Source organism: Heliconius melpomene, chromosome 6, assembly GCF_056956725.1.
Source record: "Heliconius melpomene rosina isolate 202511_hmr_F chromosome 6, ASM5695672v1, whole genome shotgun sequence".
Lineage (NCBI taxonomy): Eukaryota > Metazoa > Arthropoda > Insecta > Lepidoptera > Nymphalidae > Heliconius > Heliconius melpomene.
The window spans coordinates 6,512,355-6,537,025 of record NC_140394.1 but is presented as its reverse complement, the minus strand read 5'-3'; the positions used below and the strand labels follow the sequence as shown (position 1 = coordinate 6,537,025).

At 30.7% G+C, this 24,671-nt stretch overlaps 3 protein-coding genes across 5 annotated transcripts; 2 read left to right on the top strand and 1 right to left on the bottom strand.

Moving 5' to 3' along the window:
* The first annotated feature begins 776 nt into the window (after positions 1–776).
* On the top strand, positions 777–8,905 carry Mapmodulin (acidic leucine-rich nuclear phosphoprotein 32 mapmodulin). Of its 2 annotated transcripts, XM_085186177.1 has the most exons (7): positions 777–1,220; positions 2,655–3,031; positions 3,372–3,460; positions 3,940–4,077; positions 5,182–5,244; positions 5,658–5,768; positions 6,050–8,905. In XM_085186177.1, exons 1-7 carry the CDS (start codon positions 1,173–1,175, stop codon positions 6,115–6,117), a joined length of 894 nt encoding a protein of 297 aa, XP_085042303.1. In that variant the 5' UTR covers positions 777–1,172; the 3' UTR covers positions 6,118–8,905. The 2 variants fall into 2 exon arrangements, with proteins under 2 accessions (XP_085042303.1, XP_085042304.1); XM_085186178.1 differs by lacking the exon at positions 3,940–4,077 and having other exon boundaries at positions 783–1,220.
* Orc2 (origin recognition complex subunit 2) lies at positions 6,048–18,428 on the bottom strand. 2 transcript variants are annotated; one of them, XR_014878034.1, is made up of 11 exons: positions 18,292–18,428; positions 17,430–17,600; positions 17,131–17,328; positions 16,298–16,386; positions 15,067–15,225; positions 13,857–14,111; positions 12,430–12,727; positions 12,106–12,329; positions 11,037–11,571; positions 9,929–10,162; positions 6,048–9,534 (listed from the first exon to the last, which is right to left on the bottom strand). XR_014878034.1 is itself a non-coding variant. In XM_085186176.1 (8 exons), the coding sequence occupies exons 1-8, from the start codon at positions 18,323–18,325 to the stop codon at positions 9,329–9,331; spliced, it is 1,626 nt and encodes a 541-aa protein (XP_085042302.1). In that variant the 5' UTR covers positions 18,326–18,428; the 3' UTR covers positions 8,898–9,328. The 2 variants fall into 2 exon arrangements, 1 of the variants encoding a protein (XP_085042302.1); XM_085186176.1 differs by lacking the exons at positions 12,106–12,329; positions 12,430–12,727; positions 13,857–14,111 and having other exon boundaries at positions 8,898–9,534.
* A 1,039-nt stretch (positions 18,429–19,467) lies between these two features.
* Positions 19,468–24,206, top strand: LOC146538243 (uncharacterized). The gene has a single exon (XM_085186694.1). It carries the CDS (start codon positions 20,033–20,035, stop codon positions 23,294–23,296), a length of 3,264 nt encoding a protein of 1,087 aa, XP_085042820.1. The 5' UTR covers positions 19,468–20,032; the 3' UTR covers positions 23,297–24,206.
* Positions 24,207–24,671: the final 465 nt, after the last annotated feature.

Below are 24,671 nucleotides of genomic sequence, written 5' to 3'. Positions count from 1 at the left end.
TATTTATTACATTTTATTATTTTATCTTTAGAGAAAAAAAAAAACAAAAAGTATGTAATATTTAATTTATGGGCCACAAAAGTGGGTGATTTTTTTTTGTAGCGCAACTAAAGTTGAAATCAAAATTATCGCATGTAAGATAGTGTGGACACAGTACATAAAATAAACTTCGAAGAGGTTTGTTTAATTTCTTTTTTTAATAAAGCCCCTTAATTGTTAAATATTAATATTAGTAATGGAAATATAAATATTTAAGATATTTTCATACATCTATCGCACAATAAATAAAAGAAATCGGTTAAAAAAAATAATAATATCAGTCTTTGTTCTTCCTTTGAGATTGATGTGTAATAAAAGTATATTAATAGAATAAACAATTATTATATTCTTTCTAATGTTTTGTTTGAATTAATTTCCTAATAATTTTAATAAATTTAAGGTAAGAATAAAAATGCCATTTAAGTAAGCCTGCGCGCGCCTTTTGGAATATAAAATTTCGTCAAACAAAAAACTGAACAAGCCATATTAAAAGTCAATTTTAACTTTTTTTTTATTAAAATTGAGTAAAATTTCATAATATAACAAATTAAAGAAATATATAATTATTTTTTATAAATATAAATATTTACATAACATACAATAATTATAAATATAACGAGAGGATAATAAAAGATTTTAGTTTTTATAAAAAACATTTATTAAGTGTAAAATTAAAAATTATTAATACATTTTCTCAGTTTAGAATAAAAATATAGACAAAATTTAAAAATACCGGGTTAAATAGTAGAACAGCAAAGTTGTCTTAAGTAGTACACATTAGAAATCCTTTTTATTTACATTGTCGTAAAGTTCGAAGCTTGGCTTTGACATCACACAAAAATAATGATATAATAAATACGTTTCTTCTTTTTTATATATATTTTATTCATATTTAACATATTTTATCACAAACCTTAAAAAGAAATTACAAAATGAACTGTTAAACGACAACGTAGTATCCGGTTGCCGCAATGGGTCGCTAGGCGGCGCCTGTAGTATAACGTCAGTCGTGTGTAATGTGTATCTATAGTTTCCTTCTGTTTTGAAACCCAAGCAAGCTAAGTGATTTAGTTCCTTAAGCAATTAAAAAGGTTTTAAAGGTGTTTATAGTGTAATTCCTGCTGTACAAGAAGATGGAAAAGAGAGTCAATTTAGAAACCCTGGGAAGAGATCCCTCACAGGTAAATGAATTGTTTCTTCTTTATATTGGAATGTTTTGTCGATACGTATTTCCTGAGATACATATTGTTTCTACACAACTAAAATCTTAACACTTTTTACATAATTATGAAAATGACAGTATATCAATGAAATGCCGCTAGATATCCTCATTATCGTCGTTTTAAGATGTGGCGTTATTGTTTATAGCAGACGCAATTACCAAATGTTACGTGCTTTCTGGTCCACGTTTTTAACTTATAATAAACTAAGATGATATTTTCATTTAATTTCCTTTAATAAATCTTTGAAACACTAAATTATGTTGAAGAGCAGACGGGAATAGTGCCATTATTATATATTTGAGGTTAAGTGTTAGAATTATATTAGAATACCAAAAGTGCAGCTTTCTAAAATAATGCAGCATTTTTACGAATGATTTAGATCATAACTAATAATAAATGTTATTAAATTGGTAAGATAATTAGGCATTTAGTATCAAGCCGCTTATCGCCGTATGTATATCAAAAATTATGTTGTACATAAATGTAGGATTTCTATCGAAGCTAAACTAATACTTCATGTTATTTCAAGTTAGTCATATATAGTTTATAGTATCTTTTTAATAGTATAATCACAAATCGAGATATATAAGCAAGTAGGAATGCATATAAATATCAAATGTATACTACTCTACGTAATTTCGCGCCCTTTCACCCAACCTCGATTTTTTCTAGATAAACATAGCGATAATTACATTGAAAAATATTCTTTAATTTATTACTTAATTCTCTTAACGTATATTTTCGCCATTTATATTAAGATACTGCAATTGTACTTTATTGACGCACGCCTTACCAATACAGCGGCCATTTTTATTGCGTCGCGATGATTCGTGTCATCCGCCATTGCAAGACGAAAACTACCATTCCATTTTCAGCTACAAACCACGTTTATCTATATTCATTAAACGAATTATGGCATTTAACACATCCCTTCATGTTAAATTGAAGACATATTTATTGTAAACACTCCCTTGGAAGATTTTTTAAACTACGTAAGTCGCAACCTTTGACAACTTGCACCATTTTGACGTTTGGTTGGCTTGACTTTCGAAATACAACACGAAAAGACAATTACAGTACTTATTTTTATGATATGATATTTAACTGATAACTTAATGTTAAAGCGGGCACGAAAAAAATATATTTATTTTATAAATCTTATTACTTATAACGGTTGCTACGGAAGAGTTCGTTAGAGAATTAAAATACTAGTATGATATGAAGATACTATTTATATACTTTATAAAACTACAACATATTAAATTTATTTTGTGACATACAAATATTATTTATAGAATATAAGATTCATAAAATAACATTTTATATAAAAAGCATAACAAGTTTTTTTTGTTTTATTTATATTTTTTTTATTATATTTTATTTTATTTTTAGATCAAAGAACTTAATCTGGATAATTGCAGAAGCCCTCATATCGTGGGTCTATCAGATGCCTATACAAATCTTGAAATTTTAAGCCTCAACAATGCTGGGCTTATTTACCTTAAAGGGTTTCCAACACTGCCTAAGTTAAGAAAATTGGAGCTCTCCGACAACAGAATATCAAACGGGCTCAACTATCTCAGTGGCTGCAAAAAATTGACTCACCTGAATTTGTCAGGCAATAAAATACAAGATTTAGAGGCTTTGAAGCCTCTTGAAGAATTTAAAAACTTGAGAAACTTGGATCTCTTCAACAATGATGTTACCAATATTGAAGATTACAGAAATAAAGTATTTGCATTACACCCATCACTAAAGTATTTGGATGGGTAAGTTGTAATATAATATAATATGTATAAATTTAATTTATTATCCACCATTTCTTTGCTAACTCATAGTGTTGAGTTCTGTTTTAAAACCCAATGCCTCCAGAATTTGAAAGAAAATAGAGAATGGAGTGTGACAACCCTAAGTTCGCTCTGCCTACCCTGCTGTGTGTAGAGTGTAGTATACTAACTAGCTTTAGATCTTGCCAACAATTACAAATAATAGGCATTGTCAATAAATTGAGGGCATTGTGGGTTCAATCCTGCTAGGGATAATGTATTATTATTTTCATTTTCTAGCATGAAACTAAAAAAATAATAAAACATGTTTGTAATATTTCAGTTATGACAAGCAAGACCGAGAGGGAGAAGATAGTGATGCAGAAGAAGAGGATGGTGAAGAACTAAATGGGAATAACAGTGAAGAAGAAGGTTTGTGTTAATATAAAAAACATACCAAAAGTAAAGTCCATAAAAAAGATGAAGAAAATATAAAATAGTATATCTTGGCACTATGGTTTTTCTGCCTACTTAAGTTTATGTGGAAAAAAATGCGGAAAAAATGAAAAAATACTAATATACTTTTTGGGAGGGAGACAATAACACTTAATTCTTATTTATTATCTCATCTATATATTATGCTTAAATCAATATAGTATGTATAGAAATGATATGTTAGAATGTAGACTACTGATGTTTGTGATTATTATATTAGTCTAGTCATTTTGACAATTCTTTTATGGCTCTAATATATTGAGTGACGGAACTCAATGTGATATGTCTTGTTACCATACAAATGGAAATCTACAACTGTTGACTTTAGAGTTAGATGTTGTGCCGCTGTGCCACCACATATTTAGTATTTACTTTATAATTAAAAAACATATTCATGACATTACACTGTCTTACAGATTTGGATATAGATTTGGGTCCTTTAGTTATTGATGATGAAAGTTTGTCAGAGAGGTTGCCGGAGGAGTCCCCCAGCCTTCTTATTTCATTGTATACAGTATACGGTCTACTATTCCACATGGGTTTTCTTTTAAAAAGTAAGCATCATAATTCATAAGCTAAAATGACAAGTTGATAACTCCTTCAAAGTATTCTGATTTTATAATGTTTATTTATTGTTAAGACTTTATGATCACAAATTTTTCTTAATTCTTTGTTCCAACTGCTTCCTATTAAGACATTGTTTAAACTTATAATGTTAATAATTATTTGGATTATTATAATTTAAAATGTTTTTAAACAATTTCTTTTTTGTAGAGATATACCTCTAACTAAATATAGGCCACACTATATTTTATGCGCTTATTTTATGTCAACTGCAGTTACATAAAAAAATCTCTATTTGTCTTCTTTTAATTTATCTAATATATCAAAGTATGAAAATTATTTATTGTTATTGCATTTATTGGATTTATCAACTTATTGTTATACAAGTTATCTGTTTGTGATGCTTATTTATACATTTCCCATGTGGCTTTATCATTCCGGAATAAAAAAGGATTTTTGTTGCTTTACACACATGTATCACCAAAAGCAAAGCAGCCAGAGGGAACCCAGTATTAAGACACTACATTCCCCAAATATCTCTAAATTTTCGAGACATTGCGTGTTAAGTGCCGTAACTCAACACCGCACTATTTTGCTATATTCAGTACTTATAAGATATTTAATTTTCTTCATTACAAAGTATAGTTAGCTTTTATTATTGTGATTCTTAATTTTTTCTATATTTTTCAAACATTGTATACTGTAAGAAAAATCATAATCCTGCATTTCCGTTTTACATGAATAAAGAATGTATAATAAATATATTTAATATGTTCTAGTGAAATTTATGGATATTGCATTTAGTAAATTTTTTCTTTTGATTATTTTTATGAAATTATGATAAAATATTGATTCCTGTTGAAATTATGAATATTATATGCAGTATACTTTATTTCAGATGATGGAATTGTGCATATTATTTGTAGTGGTATAGGACGTCGTAGCTAAAGAGTGTAAATGTAAATGTAGCGGTTGTGGGTTCGATTCCTACTGGAATGGTTGTTTTTGCGACATTGAGTTCCGCAATGTTTCGAACATTGGCCGTTCTTTAGACATTTATTGTTCTAATTTTTAAACATATTTTATTGTTACAGGATCTGACGTGGAGGAAGAGGAAGATGATGACCAGCTTTCTTTAAGTGCAGTGTACAGGGCAGGTTAGTATTTTTGTTATTTAGAGTTTCTTAGCACACCCACTATAGTGTTAAAACACTCCATTAGCATAAAATTACTTCCGTTCTCCACCGTCTACCGAATTCTTCCGCCGAGGCATTGCCTGTTGAGTGGCGGAACTCTGCGCGACGCTTTGCTTCTACTAGAAATACATCTTATAAAAGTGTTTTTTTGATCATAAAATATACTGTAATATTTAAATTCATATATAATATTTAAATTTACTTCTGAAACACTGTTTATTCTTCTTAATTATAGCCTTTTTAGTAAATAATATTGTAATATAGTAAAAAGAACATCTATATCTGTATGTGTGTATGTGTTTGTGCGTACGTAGACTGATTCTACGCGTTAATTGGTTCTCTAGTAAAATATTTAACATTATTTTGTCCAATAGAGGAGGAAAGTTCCGCCAGCTCATTGTACGTGGGAAGTGACGTCGAGGAGGAGGAGGACGAGGACGACGAGGCAGAGAACGATGACACTGACCAAAACTTTAAACCACAAGGTAATTATATGAAACTTTGAAACAAATTTTAAAAAATCGTTTCATAAATTGTAGCCTGTGTTTGTACTATTGTTTTGCGTGAAAATGGGACAAAAACACTTTCTTACAAACTCGACGGTCGTGGGTTTTGATTCCTACTCATGAGAATTAATTATTATTCCCTCGCTCTGATAACTAGACAAAGCGCGGAGTTCAGGAACTCTACTCATGAAGGCCCCCTCCGCCTAAGCTGCTATATGCGGGATACAGCGTGAAACTGAGAAAAAATAATTTGTTTCCAGATGGCGATGAAACGCACGAAGAGAGCACTCGGGGGAAGAAACGGAAACACGACGACGACGACAACTGAGATGAAATGCCTTACGTATCTTACTAGCTCGTAAGTGTATGTACAGCCGATACTTCGGACAATAAACCTGATATATGTATATTGTGTAACACTTGTTTTAATTCTATAGAAAGTTTATTTACTTTTGCTTCATGCTGTTTTACGCAAATTTTTTGTTTTACCGGCTAGTGGGGGAAAATGGGGAAAATCTTAATGGGTAAAAGACCGTCTCAACACTGGATTCCATCTGCCTATCCAGTTGTTTGCGGGATCGGGTATGAGTTAATGAAAAAAATATTTTATTCGAAGTTATATCACATACAATTCAAGTTATTTCTTTTTGATTAGTTGCGTAGTCAGAGGGAACCTAGTGTTACTACAATATGTTCCCCATTCAAAATTGTGCTACAATATATTCACTCAAAACCCCCATTCAAAATTTAAAAGAAAGTTTATTTATGTAAATGATATACATATGTTAAAAGTTTTTTGTTTTTTTTTTTTCGTTTTGGTCAGCTTATAATATTATTATCCTTAAATTTGCAAAGTTTCAAAAATATTCCAACTTATATATTTATGAAGTGAAACAAGTGTTACATAGAGGAGTGCGGCTCTCAGCCCCGAGTCTAAATATGGGTCCAGCAGAAAATCAAACCTAATCTCAACAGACATCGGATTATATTATATATATTGTAATATAGATTATAAATATATAAATAAACAGGGCGTTATGTCTCTATGAATAATAAATGTAAATGAAAACAAGTAAAGCTTGTAAACAAAATAACGATTTATATTTTTTCACATATATTTCACATTGAATTTTTTTTCTGTAATATTGAATTATACATTTATTTATTATAAATTTTCAAATGTAAATTTTTATTTATAATTATTATTTCTTGATACAAACAGTCTCCCTCCTAATCGGGGGAATTACATATTTTCATTTTCAATCCAAACCGCGGTGCTGAGTTCCGCCACTCAACAAGCTATATTTCGAAACTGGGCGGTGTAACCACTTGGTTTCCTCCGCCTATCCTGCTATAAGCGGGATACAGCGTGAATCTAAAAAAAAAGAAATTTGCCTCTGTGGCTTCTTGTTTTTGTTTAACAAACTATTGGATCTGCTATTCTATTAGATATTTTATAATTACTTTAACGTTTCTTTTATAAACATGTTTCATGTTGACATAAGATATTGTTATACTAAATTTCGACTTCCAATGTTACTTATTACAAAGAGAATTCAATCCGATGTCTAGTTATCAAGATTATTGAAGTTAATGTGTCTTTGTGTGGAATGTGTAGTTTGTTGTCCGACGAGTTGATATTTCAATTAAATTGTTTATGTAATAAATATTTTTTTTTATTCTATTGACATGCTTATTTTAGTCTAAACATTGAGTGCGAGTGCATGGTTTTAGATTATAATTAGCTCTCGGAAAACCTTTGATTACAATCTATTTTGACTAGCTTTAATATAGTTTTTGGGTAAATTGAGAATATATTATAACCTCGTTGTTATTATTTACAATCTGACAATGTTCCGCATTCATTATGTATGATTCACAAGCTCTTGTACAAACAAACCAGGATATGATTATCAAACTAAGTAAACATATTACTTATAAAATTTATTTTATAATTAATTCACAATGTAACTTGTAAAAAACACAATGAATACAATAAATATTGTCAATTGCTTCACACGTACGAATATAAATAATGTAGTTTATATTATACAAGGAATAGGCACCCTCAAATTATTGTACGTAAATAAAGATTTTCTAAGAAATATTTCTATATTAGACTCGATTGGCCGGTTTTGGCTGTTGGAATGTAAAGTCTTAATATAACGTGTTGCCCAAATCACTATCGAATAATAAAATAACATGTAAAATCGAACCCTGTATATTAATAAAGAAACTGTAAGAAAAGAGAATCAAAGTTTAGGTGATGTGTATCTTTTGACTTTCCAAAAACTTGTGGCAGAAAGTGCGACGCGACTCGCAGTGTAAAGTATGTTATTGGACATTCAAATTTTTACACGAAAGATTAAAATTTTATATTACATTTAAAAATAATTAAATTTTTATAAAAATGTTATTGATCTATGTTGTTTTATGTAGAAAAGTATCACTTTGGTTAATTAAACCTTGATTCGGCATTGGGAAACATTTTGCCATATTAATCAAAATCTTATATCTAATCAAGCAAAAGAAATAATTTAGGTACAGAAAAAATTTAAAAATTAATTAGTAGTATGTGAATATAATGATCTAGCAGAATATTAGAAATTTAAACTCATAAATAGATCATATAATAAATTGATTTTCTATCCGTTTGTGTTAAAAATTTCTTTTTTTTATTATTACTTTGGTATTGGAATGTGGGCCGAGTGACAATGCCGCGGTCTGCCAGGAGTTTTTGTGTACAAAATGGCGCCTATATTCCGTAAGCGTTCCCATAAAAAATATCGTATTATATAAAAAAATTATTTCATTAAATTAGATAACATTCTTTGATATCTGACGATTTCATAGAATATTTTTCTACAATCTTTTTAAATTTTAAAAGAGCGATTTATGCACTAAGGTATATCGATGATAATTTATGAAGTTTGGTTGGTTGATACATCGTGGTGAATGTGCCAGATAGATATGTTGAAGAGAATTTTAGTTAATAATTTTATTATATTGTGTAAGTCATTAAGTTTAAGTAATTTACAACTTGGCCTGTTGAAATATATTATAATCCTATTAAGACTTTATTTCTGGGATTGTAAAATAAAAACTACATACAAAAATATGTCTTTTATTTTTTTCATCTCAAATATTATTTACACAAAACACACAGAGGAAACCTGGGCACCTAGTGTAAAGCCACTTACTGTACAATGACAATAACTAAGAACGACATTACGCAAGTGAGTAGCCAAGTTTTCTAAAGTAATAAAAATTGGAAAGCTCAGTTTCGAAATAAGAAGCGACAACTTTTGCATTTCAATCGATATCGTTTACAAACACGTCTTAAACATAAATAATCAATTAAAAATTACATTTAAATAACCATTTCGTTTTTAGCTTTAGCTGTATCTTTCATAGATAGGCTCAGTGATAAAGCACTCATTCACCAAAATCCGCTAACTTTCCAGACAATGCATATTAAGTGGCGGAATTCAACGCCTTTATTAGCCAGAGCTGATGAAATAAAAATAACAATTCTTTGATTATTGCATAGAAGTCTGTTGTTCCAAAAACTGTTGTAACAAGGCACTATCGATAGGTATAACAAGATTTTCACTTCCATCATACGTTCTTTTAACTTTCACTAACTTATGATCTAAGAATTCGGTTAATTGAGCTCGAAGTGCAAGATCTGAGCTCACTAGGAACTGTTCACGAGCTTTGGAATATAAATCTTTGAATGGTAGACCTGAAATGGAAACAACTTTATATGAAAATGTTTGTTACTATACAGTTTTTTTTTTCATCATTTATAACAAAAAAATAGGTGTGTTTGTTCTTTAATTTTATTATTTCTTTTACAATATATTATTTTTCAACAGCCCCTCGTTTTTTACATCAGAGTGAAGAAATAAAAATGTATATATTTCATTTCTTCGAGTGGAACTCGAACCCACAACCGGTCGTGTTTACTGTCTCACATTTGTACCAGAAAGTTTCTTTATTTAATTTCATATAGTACAGAATATCAATCAATTTTTGAAATTGTAAACACCTGATAACGTATAATGAAAGTATTTTAAAGTTTCTTTTTCTCCTGAGAATTTTCTGAGCAGTTTTAGACGCTAGGCCGACGATATTACCTTGATAATGTGTCTGTTTATGATTCTCCAATTGATATTCTATAATAATCTGAAATATTCCTTTGGCATTACTAGTCAGAGACTGGAAGACACTCTTTAATGAAGAAATTTGTAGTGCCCCACTTCTCTGCGTCATGAGTGAGTTTTCGAAGGAAGTTTCTTCTATGTAAGGCAAAAATGTAGTCACGTCCCACCAGGTGAAATTAAATTTGCTTAGTTTATTGTGATCCCATACTGTAAATATAGAACAGGTATTTTACAACAAAATACAAAATAAATAATCAGTTTACCTCATATATATATTTAAGTCCTATGTTGTATCTCGCATCTCTCATGTTAATTAATAGTTAGAAAGCATGTAATTAGTGTTAAAACAATTTCTGCCAAATTTTCGAAACATTGCGTGTTTAGTAGCGAAACTTAACGCCGCATTTTACCTTGTTTTCCGAATGAAGAAATGAAAATTGTATTTGCCAATTTTCTTTAAGAATTTGAGTTTTTCCAACAAATCACTACTTAATTGTCAAAGATATTTGCGAATAACTGAAAATAGGCTAACATACATGGGGGTGAAATGGATAGGTACTGAAGTCGTCTACCGTCTACACATAGACAACTATTAATCCGTCGATCGCGTTACACCCAGTACATTTTAATAATCATAATTAAAATTATAAAATATTGCTATAATAATTGTACTTACATTCATATATGCCATTTTCTCTATTAATATGTTAGCGTAGAAAAGAATAGTAAAATTGAAACAGATTAAATCTAGTTGTAAACATAAAGCTAAAAATTAATTCCCTAAATTAAGTCGCAATAGTGGCAAATTCCAAAAAGGATTTTACATAATGATTAGCGACATTAATGCATTAAGTTTTACTGCTAGGGTTCATTTCAAGGTTTCAGATATTTTCATAATTACTGCAAGATAGGTAAAGAAAACCTAGTGATATTCCGTTCTCCATGCCATCCCATGTTCGAAACTTTGCTTTACCAAAACAAGGAAATGAACACAATTCATTCTATAAAGAAAATCGAACCCACAATATTATTATACGGTAATAAATAAAAAAAACAAATTAAGAATATTACAAAAACTCACATAATGGTGCATTGATATGGTCGATAGTAGCAATAAGATGAACATTCTTCAATTGAGCCAAATTTGCCAGAACTGATTGCGCTTTAGAACTTCGCAACATAACCCCATCAATATTATGGACAATTAAAAATAAATCTACCCCACATTCCGATAACTGAGCATCTATTAAATTCATCACATCCCCTATATTAGATGGTACATGAGTATTCTCTAACAAATCCACGACAATGGTTTCCAGAATGTTCTTCACAGTCAAACTAGGAAAGAAGCCGTTAACAACAATGCACGGCATGTTCTGGACTTTTTCCATTTGAAATCTTTGTAGAACTGTTTTTTTCGATCCAATTCCATATAAAATTACATTAAAATTTTCGCTTAAAATGTACAACCATCTATTGAACAATTGATCGTGTGTTTGTATTAGATCTGTAATTTTATTTTTATGTTCACTTGAAATTTGATCATCTACTTCATTAATATTTTCATTGAGATTCATATTTTTGAGTCTTGCAAGGGTGTGATCTGATGTCGTTATCTGGAAAATTATAAAAAATATAAATTAGATTTACGCTGCATCCCGCACACAGGAGAAGCCTTCGTGCCAGAGCGAAAAAAATAAAATATTAAGGAATTAATTCTTTCCTTGCAGTGGAGATCGAACCCAAAACCATCGCGTTACAGTCTCACCCTTGTTCCCCTGAGCCACGACGGCCTTGTGAAAATGTTATTTTATTAATATACAATTAAGGAAAGGGCATTGCTTCATTGCTTCCATTAACATACTATATTAATCAAAATGTTGGAGATTTACACTTTTTGTCCAAAAAATACAATACATATATATATATATATATATATATATATATATATGTCAGGTAATATTTCTTTAAGTGACATTTCTTCGAGTGATATTGATGATAGAATTGTCGAAATTTTGGAGCTACTATCAGATCTGGATTCTGGTAGTGAGGATGAGGTACGAAGATTATTAGTAAATTATATTATAATTTCTTTATTTAATGGGTGTGTGTCTTTATTTAATAAGGAAAACATTATTTATTGTAAATACCTTTAATTTTAAAAACAAATATTAAACATTTTTTTTCAGTTTTTTAATTTCTAACAACATCTTTTTATTTTTTATTTTTAGATGCTCTTTTTGAATTTCTATTAATTGTTTTTTGGCAGTAAAATATTCAGCAATAGCCAAGTTTCGGGCAGCACGGTGCCCATCAAATTTTTTCTTTATTACTGACGGTTCAGCACGGCGCCCATCAATTTTTTTTTTTATTACTGAAAAAGTAAAGTATTTATTAGTTTATTGAACAGTAAAGCATTAATTAGAATAAGTTAAAATAATAGCACAAGCATTTTTTATGAAACCTAATATTACCTGCCCTAGGAGTTCCAGATGTAGTAAGCCTTTTCAGTTTTTTGGCTTGTAATGTCCCTAAATCTTGTGTCTGTTGTGGGGTCTCAAGAGGAAGTTTTTCAGAATCCACAACATATACAGTAGTATATTCATCAGTGCTTGTACTACATACATCACCACTAGGACTCTGCCTTTTCAACTCCCCATCTCCCCGAAACGGCACAGCAAAGCCACGCTTGCCAGATGTGCTTCGCAATAAACTCTCCACTTGTTCCAGTATATCGTCTGGGGGAATGTATTCAGGTGGACCTCCACCTGTCTAAAATTAAAAATTGAATATTTCAAATAAATATTATGGCATAATAACTACATATATATATACAGGGTGTCGGTTTTTCCGATGTTTTTTAAAATCTATATAATATGAAAAATACATGACAAAGTTTTTTTTTTATATTTCTCTCATAACTGTCACGACTTGGTCTATCACCTGTTTTCGTTTTATCGTTGACTCCTGGGACATCCTGTGTATATATATACGAGGTGTGTTCAAAAAGTAAGGTGACTTTTCAAATTTGGCGGGCAACGTACTTTCGATTATCGATTTTTATTTTGTTATGTTGGTACACTCTTCCCGAACATCTGTACCAAGTTTCAAGTGTATAGCATTTTTTGTTTGGTTGGGAGAGGCGTAAAGGTTATAAGTGTTTTGCGTGCTCGGCGATTTCTTGCTATCGAAAAATATGGATCAAAGGATTTGCATCACATTTTGTGTAAAAAATAAAATAAAGTGCTCCGAAACACTTAAAATGTTGACAGTGGCATACGGTGAAACTGTTCTGAGTAAAAAAAATGTTTACAAGTGGTACAAACTCTTCCAAGCAGTGAAGAAAATTGTTCTGGAAAATCGTCGAATCACTATCAGAGAAGTTGCTGAGGATATTGGTATATCGCTTGGCTCGTGCCATGAAATTTTTTCTAACGTTTTGGGCATGAGACGTGTGTCAGCGAAGTTTGTTCCGAAATTGCTAAAATGCCCCTGCTCACTCATCTTTGCTGGTGAGAGATTTTTTGGCCAAAAACAACACCACAATCATGCCTCAGCCACCATATTCACCGGATTTGGCCCCATGTGACTTTTTCTTGTTCCCAAAACTAAAGAGACCTATGAAAGGACGGAGATTTGCAACGATTGAAGAGATAAAGACTGCATCGCTGGAAGAGCTCAAGGCTATACCGAAAAGTGCTTATGAGAAGTGCTTTGACGATTGGAAAAACCGTTGGCATAAGTGTATTGTATCTGAGGGGGATTACTTTGAAGGGGACAACATAAATATTGATAAATAAATAAATATTTTTTCTTAAAAATACAAAGTCACCTTACTTTTTGAACACACCTCGTATATGTATGTAGGTAATAAAATATAAATGTATTATTTTATGTTTACCTTAATTTGGTTCATCCTTATTTTAGTGCTGCGTTTTCGTGAATTTTTTTTTAAATTTTCCCACTTCAAACGCAACTGTTGAGGGTTTCGTGGAAATATTGCAGTCGCATTAAATTTTTGCGCTAATCGGACCCACTCCTCGTTTTTTAGCATATTATTACTTGCGTTAGTCGCCTTTGTAGTAATAATTGGACTATTTGCAATAAGATTGACTAACGTCCTCGTCTCGTCCTTCGTCAGTGGCTTACCCTTTACCTAGCCAAACAGATATAAATTAATATTGTTATGAATTCTAAATTCATTACGTTCATAGAAAAACTGCGCTTTCTTAAAACGCGCGCGCTCGCAAGGCGTCATATATAACACGATAATAATACTTACTGTGTTAGGCTCCATCGTAGCTACAATTTTTTTTTAAGATACCAAATAAACTCACTAGACAGTTCTGTACTTGAAATATATTTTTCAAACTAGCGCTTAAAAATGTCAATATTATTGTTTCGTTCCATTTGACGTAGCTATGCATACTCATTAAATAATTTTCAATAAAATCAGCTTTACGCTGTATCCCGCACACAGCAGGGTAGGCAGAGGGAACCTAGTGTTAAGACACTCCGTTCCCCACGTTCTGCCGAATTCTTGAGTGGCAGAACTCAACGCCGCGCTATGCCTCGACACCAGAGCGAAGAAATATAAATATTTCACTTCTTCGAGCGGGAATTGAACCCACAACCGTCGCTTTACAGTCACACCCCTGTGCCGCTGCGCCACGACGGCCTCAAATAAATAAATAATTTTAATATTGTTAAAATTTATTCTATTTTATGGTATTGGGACTTAAAGGTTTATTTTACTGAACATGGTTTTTAAAGGAGTTCTGTAAGTAATAATAATTTTGACACAAATTTCTAATATATATATAGGATAATTTAAAATTTCTACGTAAAAAGGAACTATCGAGAAGACAAGCTACTGTTGATCATAAGTTGACATTCCATTCCAATGGAAATCGGGCCCATCGAGTCCGTAAATATGGGTTACATTAAACTAAGATATCGAATATTCATGCTTAACTAGTGTTATAAGTTACTATACTTTTACCCTACGTTCACATGGCCGCGCGGCTTGAGATTGTAACAAATCAATATCATACAGTCAAAACTAATGTCTGTGTTTTTATATACATATATAAATTATAAATATTCCTCACCTTTTTACTAGAATTCATCATAAAATAATTATCTGGTGTAACAAAATATTCAGAGTGTTTCTGTTTCACTTTATATTTACTTGCTGTTATTTGTGTTGGTATTTGTTGTTCATTCTCATCTTCACTTCCGGGGTTACTGTTCACATCTGATGATTCACTCTATAAGAAAATATATAACAATTAAAATATACAGCTTTAATTACACAGAGGAAATCATATTTTTAGGAAAAAAAATAAATATCATTGAAAAAAACTAAAATTTTTCTTAAAATTACAAGACAAATTTAATATTTTTATATGCGGCTGTTGTGGATTCGATTACCACTCGGGGAAATGAAATACGTTTCTGTGTCATAAGAATACGTAGCGCAGCGTTGAGTTCAGTCACTCAACACGCAATATCTCGAAAAAATCTTTGGAAATTTATCCAATTTCCAAAAGAATGTCTTCGCATTACATCGTTTATAATATTTATTCAATGTTGAATATAATAGCTGCGTAAAAGTCTTAGAGGTTTATTACATTTTTTTTTTACTTTCACGCTGTATCTCGCACACAGAAGGGTAGGAAGACACGTTGTGTCCCACTTTCCGCCGAATTCTGGAGGCATTGCATGTTAAGTGGTAGAACAAAACAAAAATCTTCATCTTTAACAATTTCTTGTTATGGAAAAACTTAACTAAAAAATAGCATTTTGTATAGCATTTTGTATACATTTACAAATAAAGAATATTTTAATGTATTAAAAGTTTATCAATGAAGCACCAGTTCAATATTTTAACATATTTTAAGTATTGATCACAATACGAGGGGAAGGATAGATAAATATATAAAATGTGAATGAATGACTTTCATACATCCATTTTTCTTCCTTAATATGTGCATTACTCTTTATAAAATGTTAAAATATTTAATTAATAGTTTAGGAGATTGCACAATAAGTAATATTATCTAAAACAAACAAATGTAAGCACACTATGAAGTGGCCTAAATCAAATAGCTAAGTGTGCAGTTATGAAATCATTTTCAGTTATTGTTTAATAATACAACATTTAATATAGTCTCGTCTAATTGAGATGGTATAGCATTGATTGCATTGCAAACAATCTTTCTTAGAAAAATTCTTTGTGTAACAGTTGTAAATTGTGTAAGAATTTTAGTACAGCTGTTGGCCAATATTCAAAAGATTTATTTATAATATATTCAATTACTGCTTAAAATTTTTACATACCTCTTCAATGCTTTTGTCTGGAACAAAATCACTACTGCTACCAGAGAAGTCACTCTCAGAACTGTCATTGTCGACTGCCTGAATGATTTCTGGAATAGCAATAATTATTTATTATTCATTATTAAAGTAATGAAAGTAAAATAAAGTTAAGTTCAAAGTATTTTATTATTAGTAAACAATTACCAGTTTTCCTGCAATATTGGAAATATTACTTCAAACTGGTATTTGTTTATAAGCAGTCTTTTTGACTTTGACTTTGACTTTGACTTTGATTTGTCTGACTGTAAATGTGACAGTTGTGTGTCTATTTATATCAGGGGCAATGAATTATTATCATTTCATCTCCACATTTTTTTTCTTATAGTTTATCTGCTATCAGTCTGTGTTAGACATCAGATTTGTTATGATAGGGTGATTTTATTTGGAGTAGGAAGCCAATGACTCTGTGTCCATTCAGAGAATCTAGTTTCGTTTTAACCTTTTTCATTTCCACATGCTATATTAAATTAGACAGATTGGTGAGAACAATGTCTCTTAACACTAGGTTCCCCCTGCCCACATCGCTATATTATCAGTGTCAATGCAAAATTTTTTAATTTAAATTTTTGAAAAAACATTTTACAAATAAAAATGACTACTTGAAGAATACCTCTATTTAATAATGAAATGATAAATTAGCAGGTAAGCCCAGTGAGTTGATAAAATAGTAAAATCTCAGTATTTTTTTAAAATATTAATGCAGCATTTATCAGAATTTTTACTGTCCATGATAAAAACCTATATTATAAGTCTTGTCCTAATACCCTTTTTTTAATAATAAAAAAAACACTTACTTTTTTTCATTATATCTACAACATGCCTTGGTGTAGCCTCGTCACCTTTTAGGAGTATATGCTTCTTTGGAGTTTTCATTGGAGAGTTAATTGATTTTATAACAGCTGCCTTGACTTTATTTTGAAGGTCATTTTTTGTATGACGAGATTTAAATTTGAATATATCATTACCATCTACATCATCATTGCCAAAAAGTGCTACAATAATAGAATAATTTCATATTGAAAATAAAACAATATTTGATATGATTATTTTTCATGTCTGATGTAAGAAATGGATATAAAAAAGGTGAACATACCCTTAGATTTTAATGCTGATTCTTGACTAACTTCTTCATCAGAGCTTTCAACAAAATAATTAGTTTCTCTTTTAATAGGTGTCATATCTAAGTATTCATCATATTTTTTGGGTTTGGTCCTATTCCTTGCAGCTCTTCTTGGGGTGAAGTTGGGACTAACCATCTCTTTGTCTACAAATTTGTGAAGTTTAAGACAAGATGCATTCAAATTTTTATGTTAGCATTTAGTATGGAATAACACTTAAAAATCTTTAATAAATGGCATTCTCTCCTTCTCCTTCTCTTAAACTTGTAACAAGATTTTTTTAATGCCACTATGTTCTTCTGTTTGTGCTCTGTCTATCTTTGTCAAAAATGTTAATTAAAATTAAAACCGCTTTATACTGTATCCCGCACACAGCAGGGCAAGCAGAGGAAATATAGTCTTACAACGCTCTGTTCCCCACTTCTGGAGACATTGAATGTTCAGTGGGGGAACTTTGCCTCGACACCAGAGAGAAGAAATGAAAATATAAATTTAAATAAACATTTCAATTCCTCGCCACAATCAGTCGCGCTTACAGTCACACTTTGTGCCCCTGAACCATAACTGACTCTTTAAAAATGTTAATGATTTTTTTTACTTTTATTAAAATCCTTCGATATCGATGTTTGTTTGTTTTAGGCACATTCAAACTTTTCATAAATAAGGTACAGGTTCCTTTTGCCGATTTACAAAGTAAAAAGTGAAAAAGTAACTTTAGATAATAATTATTTAATAAAACAAAAATATATTTATGCCTTTGAAGGGTACACCTTTTTACATATATTACTATTTTTTACAGTGAAAATAATTACAAAAAAATGTTGTACTAACACTTACCATTGTCAAACTTATCGTCCGATGAGCTGTTCATATTAAATGTAATTTGAATTAATAAATAAGTTATTTATAAAAACCGATATCTACTTTGCGTATAACCGTCACAATATGAAAATTCAATATGACAGGTAACCTAGTTGCTTGGTACAGATTATATAATACGAATGGGGATATATTTTATCTGTTCTGTATGTGATGAGCAGGAAAATAAATATTATTAATCTAAAAGTAGTAAATAAAAATATCAATGACGATTTGTGCTAAAATTAGGAGAATACAATTTAAGACTCATCTCTGCATCGCTAAAGCTTTCGTGGCGTCCGATACACCGTCGGAGAAAAACTCTCCACGCTAATGTTACTATAACCTAAAAAAAGAGTATATTATATAATGTCGTTTCGTGGCAATGTTTAAACCAAAAAACTAGAGCGACCAATAACATAATTTTTATAAATTTTTTTGTGATCGATGATTGTGCAGCTACATCTAAATTACAAGCACGTTTTATTATTAAAAACTTTAAAAATATACTTATTTCATATAAAGTAGCAAAAAAAAGTATAAGCGTACTTGTGTGAAAAAGACTATAAAATTACTATAGTATTAGTATATAGAGTATAAAATTGGTGGAATTGTGTCAATCGAGAACAGTTGTATGTAGCCGATAGCTCTGTCGGAGGCAGGCTCGTGTATGGTATTGTTGTTGGATACATATCACTTATTGCAGCTGTGTGGAGTCTCTTTCCGAATATTTTAGAAACGTATGGACAGAATGTGTATTTGTCGTGTTTTTTAAAAAAAACGTTAACCGCTTCTAATTTCTAACAATAGTTTTATTATGAATGCTTTTGAAAGGAAATTAGCTAAGAATACACCAAAACTCTACGTAGAATGTTAAATTTTTTGAAGGTTTTTTTTTTAAATATATTTTTGTATACCTTAAATACACAAAGCCATTAAATTTATCTACTACTTGCTTATTATTTAGTTAAGTATTTAATTTCTTAAAATAATTTACTATTAATGAGTAATCACAAGAAAATCGAAATTTCTGTGTGTCAAAAAACTGCTATATTCGTTAATATAATATCATATTTGTTTCATTCTGAATACAAATTCATAACATATTGGTATATAACCAATTTAGTAGAAACTTGTATAACGTAAAATTCTTTACTTGGCAACATTACGGAATCTGTCAAAACGGAGTAGTTATTTTATCGTATCGTATTTCACATATTTAGAACCGTGACTCTAATATATATCTCTTTTCACAAGAATGTACAAATATTAATAATCGTTTTTAGTAACAGAATAAGTTACTTCCTGTTCCTTCATTTAACATGATAAAAACGAAGTGATTTATGTTCAATTATTCGTCTAGGAAGCGCTTGACAACAGAATAACTGGACCGGAATAGATTATACGCCTTTGTATCATGGGTTATGCTATATATGAAATGACGAATGATGATGATAATGATAAATAAAATAACGGTTTAGTTATGACCGGATGTTACGTGTAGCGCGAAAATTGCGCGATTGAAAAGAAATAAACTTTTTGTAAGGAGATAAATGTTTTTGTTATGAAGTTAAAATTTTGTTTTATATATTGTTAAGTGAAATTGCGATAATACCTAAAGAAAAGAAACTATAATTTCTATTTATTACATATATATAAACATAACTTAACCAATAGTCTACTATTGGGGGAAAGTAAATAATATTAGAATAGACACGTCATGGAACAAAAAAAAAGGTCTTTATTATGGAACTATTATGAAAAAGTTACAGATAAGTTCTATGTTGCAAGGTGCCTCATATGTCAGAATGAATATAGATATAGCTCGACGACAAGTAATCTTAAGAAGCATCTTGTTAATAGACATTCGATTACTTTTGAGAATTGTCAGCCGTCTGATAAATCGAATAATTCTGTAGATATTGTATATACTGAATATGAAGAGGCAGATAATTCACAATTTTCATGTGTGGGACAGGAGGTAGAAGTACATGGCACTTCAGAGGATGAATCGAAAGACCTTCTAATAGTATCAAAATTAAAACAGAGAAACATTCAAAACTCTAATCATAAAAGAAAAAATCATTCGGAACTTTGGAATCATTTTTTGAAATTGCCAGATAAAGATGGGTTTGCTCAATGTTTATATTGTAACCAAGAATATTCTTACAAAACATCTGGGAGCAACTTAAAAATCCACTTACAAAGGAAACATATGCGGGAACTTAATAACTTTAATAATAAAAAAAATCTACCAGCGGTTTGGCATCATTTTTTTAAATTGCAAAATAAAGATGGAATTGCTGAATGTTTATATTGCGGCCAAGAATATTCTTACAAGTCAACCAGAAACAACTTAACAAAACACTTAAAGTTTAAACATAAAAGAGCTTATTATAGTTTGTTCAATCATACAGAAAATTCTGCCCATAATGCAAGTGTTCAAAAATATGAAGAAGATCCACTTTCACCACAGATGTCAGAAGAAGATGATGAAAAATTAATAGAAGTATCTAAACCCGTAAAAACCCTCAGAGATTGTTCGGCAGATCGTCAAGTTACGTCACTTACCGAACAACTAATTGGACTAAAAGAACCTGCGCTACAACATAAAATTAATCCTAAGACGCCTAATAAATCAGATAATTCTTTAGATATTGTATATATGGAATGTGAAGAGGCAGATAATTCACAATTTTCATTTGTGGGTGAGGAGGTAGAAGTACATGGTACTTCAGAGGATGAATCGAAAGACCTTCCAATGGTATCAACTATAAAACATAAAATCTTTGAAAACTCTAATAATAAAAGAAAAAATCATTCGGCACTATGGAATCATTTTTTGAAATTGCCAGATAAAAATGGGATTGCTCAATGTTTATATTGCGCCCAAGAATATTCTTACAAGTCAACTGGGCACAACTTAAAAATGCACTTACAAAGAAAACATTTGAGGGAACTTAATAACTTTAATAATACAAGAAAAAAACTTCCGGCGATTTGGAAACATTTTTTAAAATTGCGAGATAAAGATGGATTTGCTGAATGTTTATATTGTGGCAAAGAATATTCTTACAAGGCAAGTGGGAACAACTTAAAAAGACACTTAAGTTTTAAACATAAGAGAGCTTATTATAGTTTGTTTAATCATACAAAAAAATCTGTTCATAATGCAAATGTTCAAAAATATGAAGATCCACTTTCACCACAAACGTCAGAAGATGATGAAAAATTAATAGAATTATCCAAATCCGTAAAAACGCCTAGAGACGGTTCGTCAGATCATCGCCAAGTAACGTCGCTTACCAAACAACTAATTGGACTAAAGGAACCTGGGATGCAACATAATATTAATCCTATTCCAATCAGAGTACTGTTAGATAAAAAACTCATGATAGATAATAAATTGTTGGAAATGATCATACAAGACCAAGAAACGTTTTCAATAGTTGAAGGTGAAGGATTTCGGAATTTTGTTCAAGCTTTAAATCCTTATTATGAGTTACCAACACGTAAAATGATTTCCAGCACTTTAGTACCAGAAAAGTTTACGGAATGTAAAAGACATGTAATAGATCTAGTTAAAAATGCAAATTATCTTTGTATTACTATTGAATCTTGGATATCTCAAGTAAAAGATACATATATCGCTTTGACAGCCCATTTTATATTGGATTACAAATTAAATAGTGTTATGTTACATTGTGAAAATTTAAGTAATTCGTACACTATTGATACTGTAGCAAAGTTATTAAAAGACATTGCCCGAGAGTATGTTATTGAAGATAAAATTACATTAGTAGTGTCACAGAATGCTCATTACATAAAAGAAGCTGTTGAACAAAATGAATGGCCTTCATTTACTTGTTTTTTACAAAAAATAAATTTGGTAATTGAAATGTCAATTGGAGTCATTGACCCAATTATAGAAAAAGTAAAGAAAATAGTAGTATATTTTAAAAATAACACAGAAGTTACACAAGCTCTCTTGAAATATCAAACGGATGTTGAAAATAAAACACTGCCCCTTCGTTTAATACTATCAGTTTCGACTAGATGGACTTCTGTATTTTATATGTTACAAAGATTTCTCAATCTGCAAAATGCTGTTACATCAGTTCTTGAAGACCTAACGGTAGATTTGCCAGATATCTCCGCAGAAATGTGGGGTACAATAAAGCAAGTGTGTATAATTTTGCAACCGTTAGAAGAGGCAACTAGAGCTATGTGTGGCGCGCCATATCTGACAGGCAGCTTGGCTATTGTTATAGCTGATGGCTTAAAAAATGTAATTGAATTAATGAAAAATAAACCACTAACCGGCGTAGCAGAGAATTTCTTTGTTAACGTAGAAACGTGCTTAAAAAAGTATTTGCTAAATTCAGAAGTTGAAGATAATCTGCTTTTAGGGGTGTGTACATTTCTGGACCCACGATTCAAAATGCACGCATTTTTGGATAATTATTCAGAACAAGAATCAACAACTTGTGAATCATCTGAACGGGTGAAACGAGCCCATATAATAAAAAGCCATGTCTTAGAACTGCTAAAACATAAACTAAAAGAAAAGCAGCAAACAATCACAAATTCTAATCACGAATCCGATATGTCACAAATAATTTTGATTGTTGAGGAACCAGAACCAATATCGATTTGGGGCAAAATCAACAAGACCATTGCAGCGGCTACTCCTTCTCAAGATGACATTTCTGCCAAAGCGAAAAAAGAAATAGAAATGTTTCTCAACGAAGAAGTTATTTGGAGAGGTTCTTGCCCCCAGGAATGGTGGAAAAGCCATGAGATGATATATCCAAATCTTGCAGAAATTTATGCTGAGCATAGTCATATAGTCGTTACGTCAGTTCAATGTGAAAGAGCCTTTTCTAAAACAGGAGGTATCTTCGATGAAAAAAGGGCACGTCTAAGCAGAAAACGAACACCAGAGTTGGTGTTTCTTTACAGTAATAGCCATGTTTATACTTAGATAAGTTATTTGTTAGATTAATCATAGGAAATACGCTTTTAAAATATGATACTTTTGATAATTGAAGAATTCAGTGAAATCAGGAGTGGTTAAGACACTCCTTTCTCGACACACCACCTAATTTTCAAAACATTGCGTCTTGCGTCACTCAACGCCGCTACCTGTATATTTTGTTACGAAGTAACTAAAATAGTTCATTCTCCCGAGTAGGAATTGAACCTACAACTGTCGACGTTAAAGTAAGATGCTAAACACCACATAGAATAGAATAGAATAGAATAGAATAGAATATACTTTATTGCACACATAAAAGAAATATATAGAAAGAACAACACAAATAAAATTTAAAGAAAAACACGTATGCAAAGGCGGTCTTATTGCTTTAAGCAATCTCCACCAGACAACCTTTGAAACATTACAGATAAATTGTAATGAGGAGAAAGGGGACAACGTCAGTGCAAATTTTATGAAATATAATTAATATATTTCATAAAATTCAGAGTTATAATCCGTTACAATATTACCACTGTTTTTATAACAGTTACAAAACATAACATATTTTGTTAAAGTTCTAAGTAAAAAGTAGTTTTCAAAGTTTTGTGTAACGTTCAAACTATAAGGAATAACAATGGTTATAGTGATTTTATTGGTAAAGTGGTTATAAATATTAATGTAAAACAGCAGGTTCTCAGTTCAACAGATATGTAAAGACTTATAAGTTTATTTGTTTATTAGCTAGCATTCTGGACTATATGAAGCATATATTTTTTTATTTAGTTTATATAAAAGTAAATATAAGACATATTTGAAGAGAATATGTAAATTATAAAATAAGTTAGAAATTCTTTGTAAATCCTAAGTATCAATTATGTGCTAAAAATCAATAATAAAAGATAAGATTTTCATATAATATTGAAGTTTTATTCATAAAAAATGGTAATAAAATAGATCTTTTCAAATTTCTTTTATCCACATCATGAGAAAAAACGCAAAGTAGATGACTTATGTTTCCTTATCCGTACCGCATATCAGACTATACTTTTTTCTAACTTCACGTTGTAGTCCGCACCCAGCAGGATAGACAAAGGGAACCTAGTGTTAAACACTGCCCCGCACTTCGCCGAATTCTGGAGGCATTGCGTGTCTAGTGGCATAACTCAACGCCGCGCAGAGCAATGCCTCGACACCAGAGCGAAATAAATTAAATTACTTCTTTCGCCATTGTTTTGTAAAAATATGTGGTTTGTATTTATTGATTAACGTGCCAAGGTACTATATAAAATTAGCCATGGAAAAAAGTATATTGAATTGCCATTAATTCAATTATAAATGCTTACAGTCCTCGAGGTAGGCGTACCTCAGGGTAGGCAGAGAG

Bases quoted from the DNA above. Each gene is read 5' to 3' on its own strand.
- Mapmodulin (XM_085186177.1), top strand. From the start codon at position 1,173: ATGGAAAAGAGAGTCAATTTAGAAACCCTGGGAAGAGATCCCTCACAG. The intron at 3,032-3,371 runs GTAAGTTGTAAT...GTAATATTTCAG, and splicing joins TCACTAAAGTATTTGGATGG to TTATGACAAGCAAGACCGAG. The intron at 3,461-3,939 runs GTTTGTGTTAAT...ACTGTCTTACAG, and splicing joins GAATAACAGTGAAGAAGAAG to ATTTGGATATAGATTTGGGT.
- Orc2 (XM_085186176.1), bottom strand. From the start codon at position 18,325: ATGAACAGCTCATCGGACGATAAGTTTGACAATG. The intron at 17,329-17,429 runs GTATGTTCACCT...CTATTATTGTAG, and splicing joins ATCAGCATTAAAATCTAAGG to CACTTTTTGGCAATGATGAT. The intron at 9,535-9,928 runs GTAATATCGTCG...TTTCCATTTCAG, and splicing joins TAAACAGACACATTATCAAG to GTCTACCATTCAAAGATTTA.
- LOC146538243 (XM_085186694.1), top strand. From the start codon at position 20,033: ATGGAACAAAAAAAAAGGTCTTTATTATGGAACTATTATGAAAAAGTT.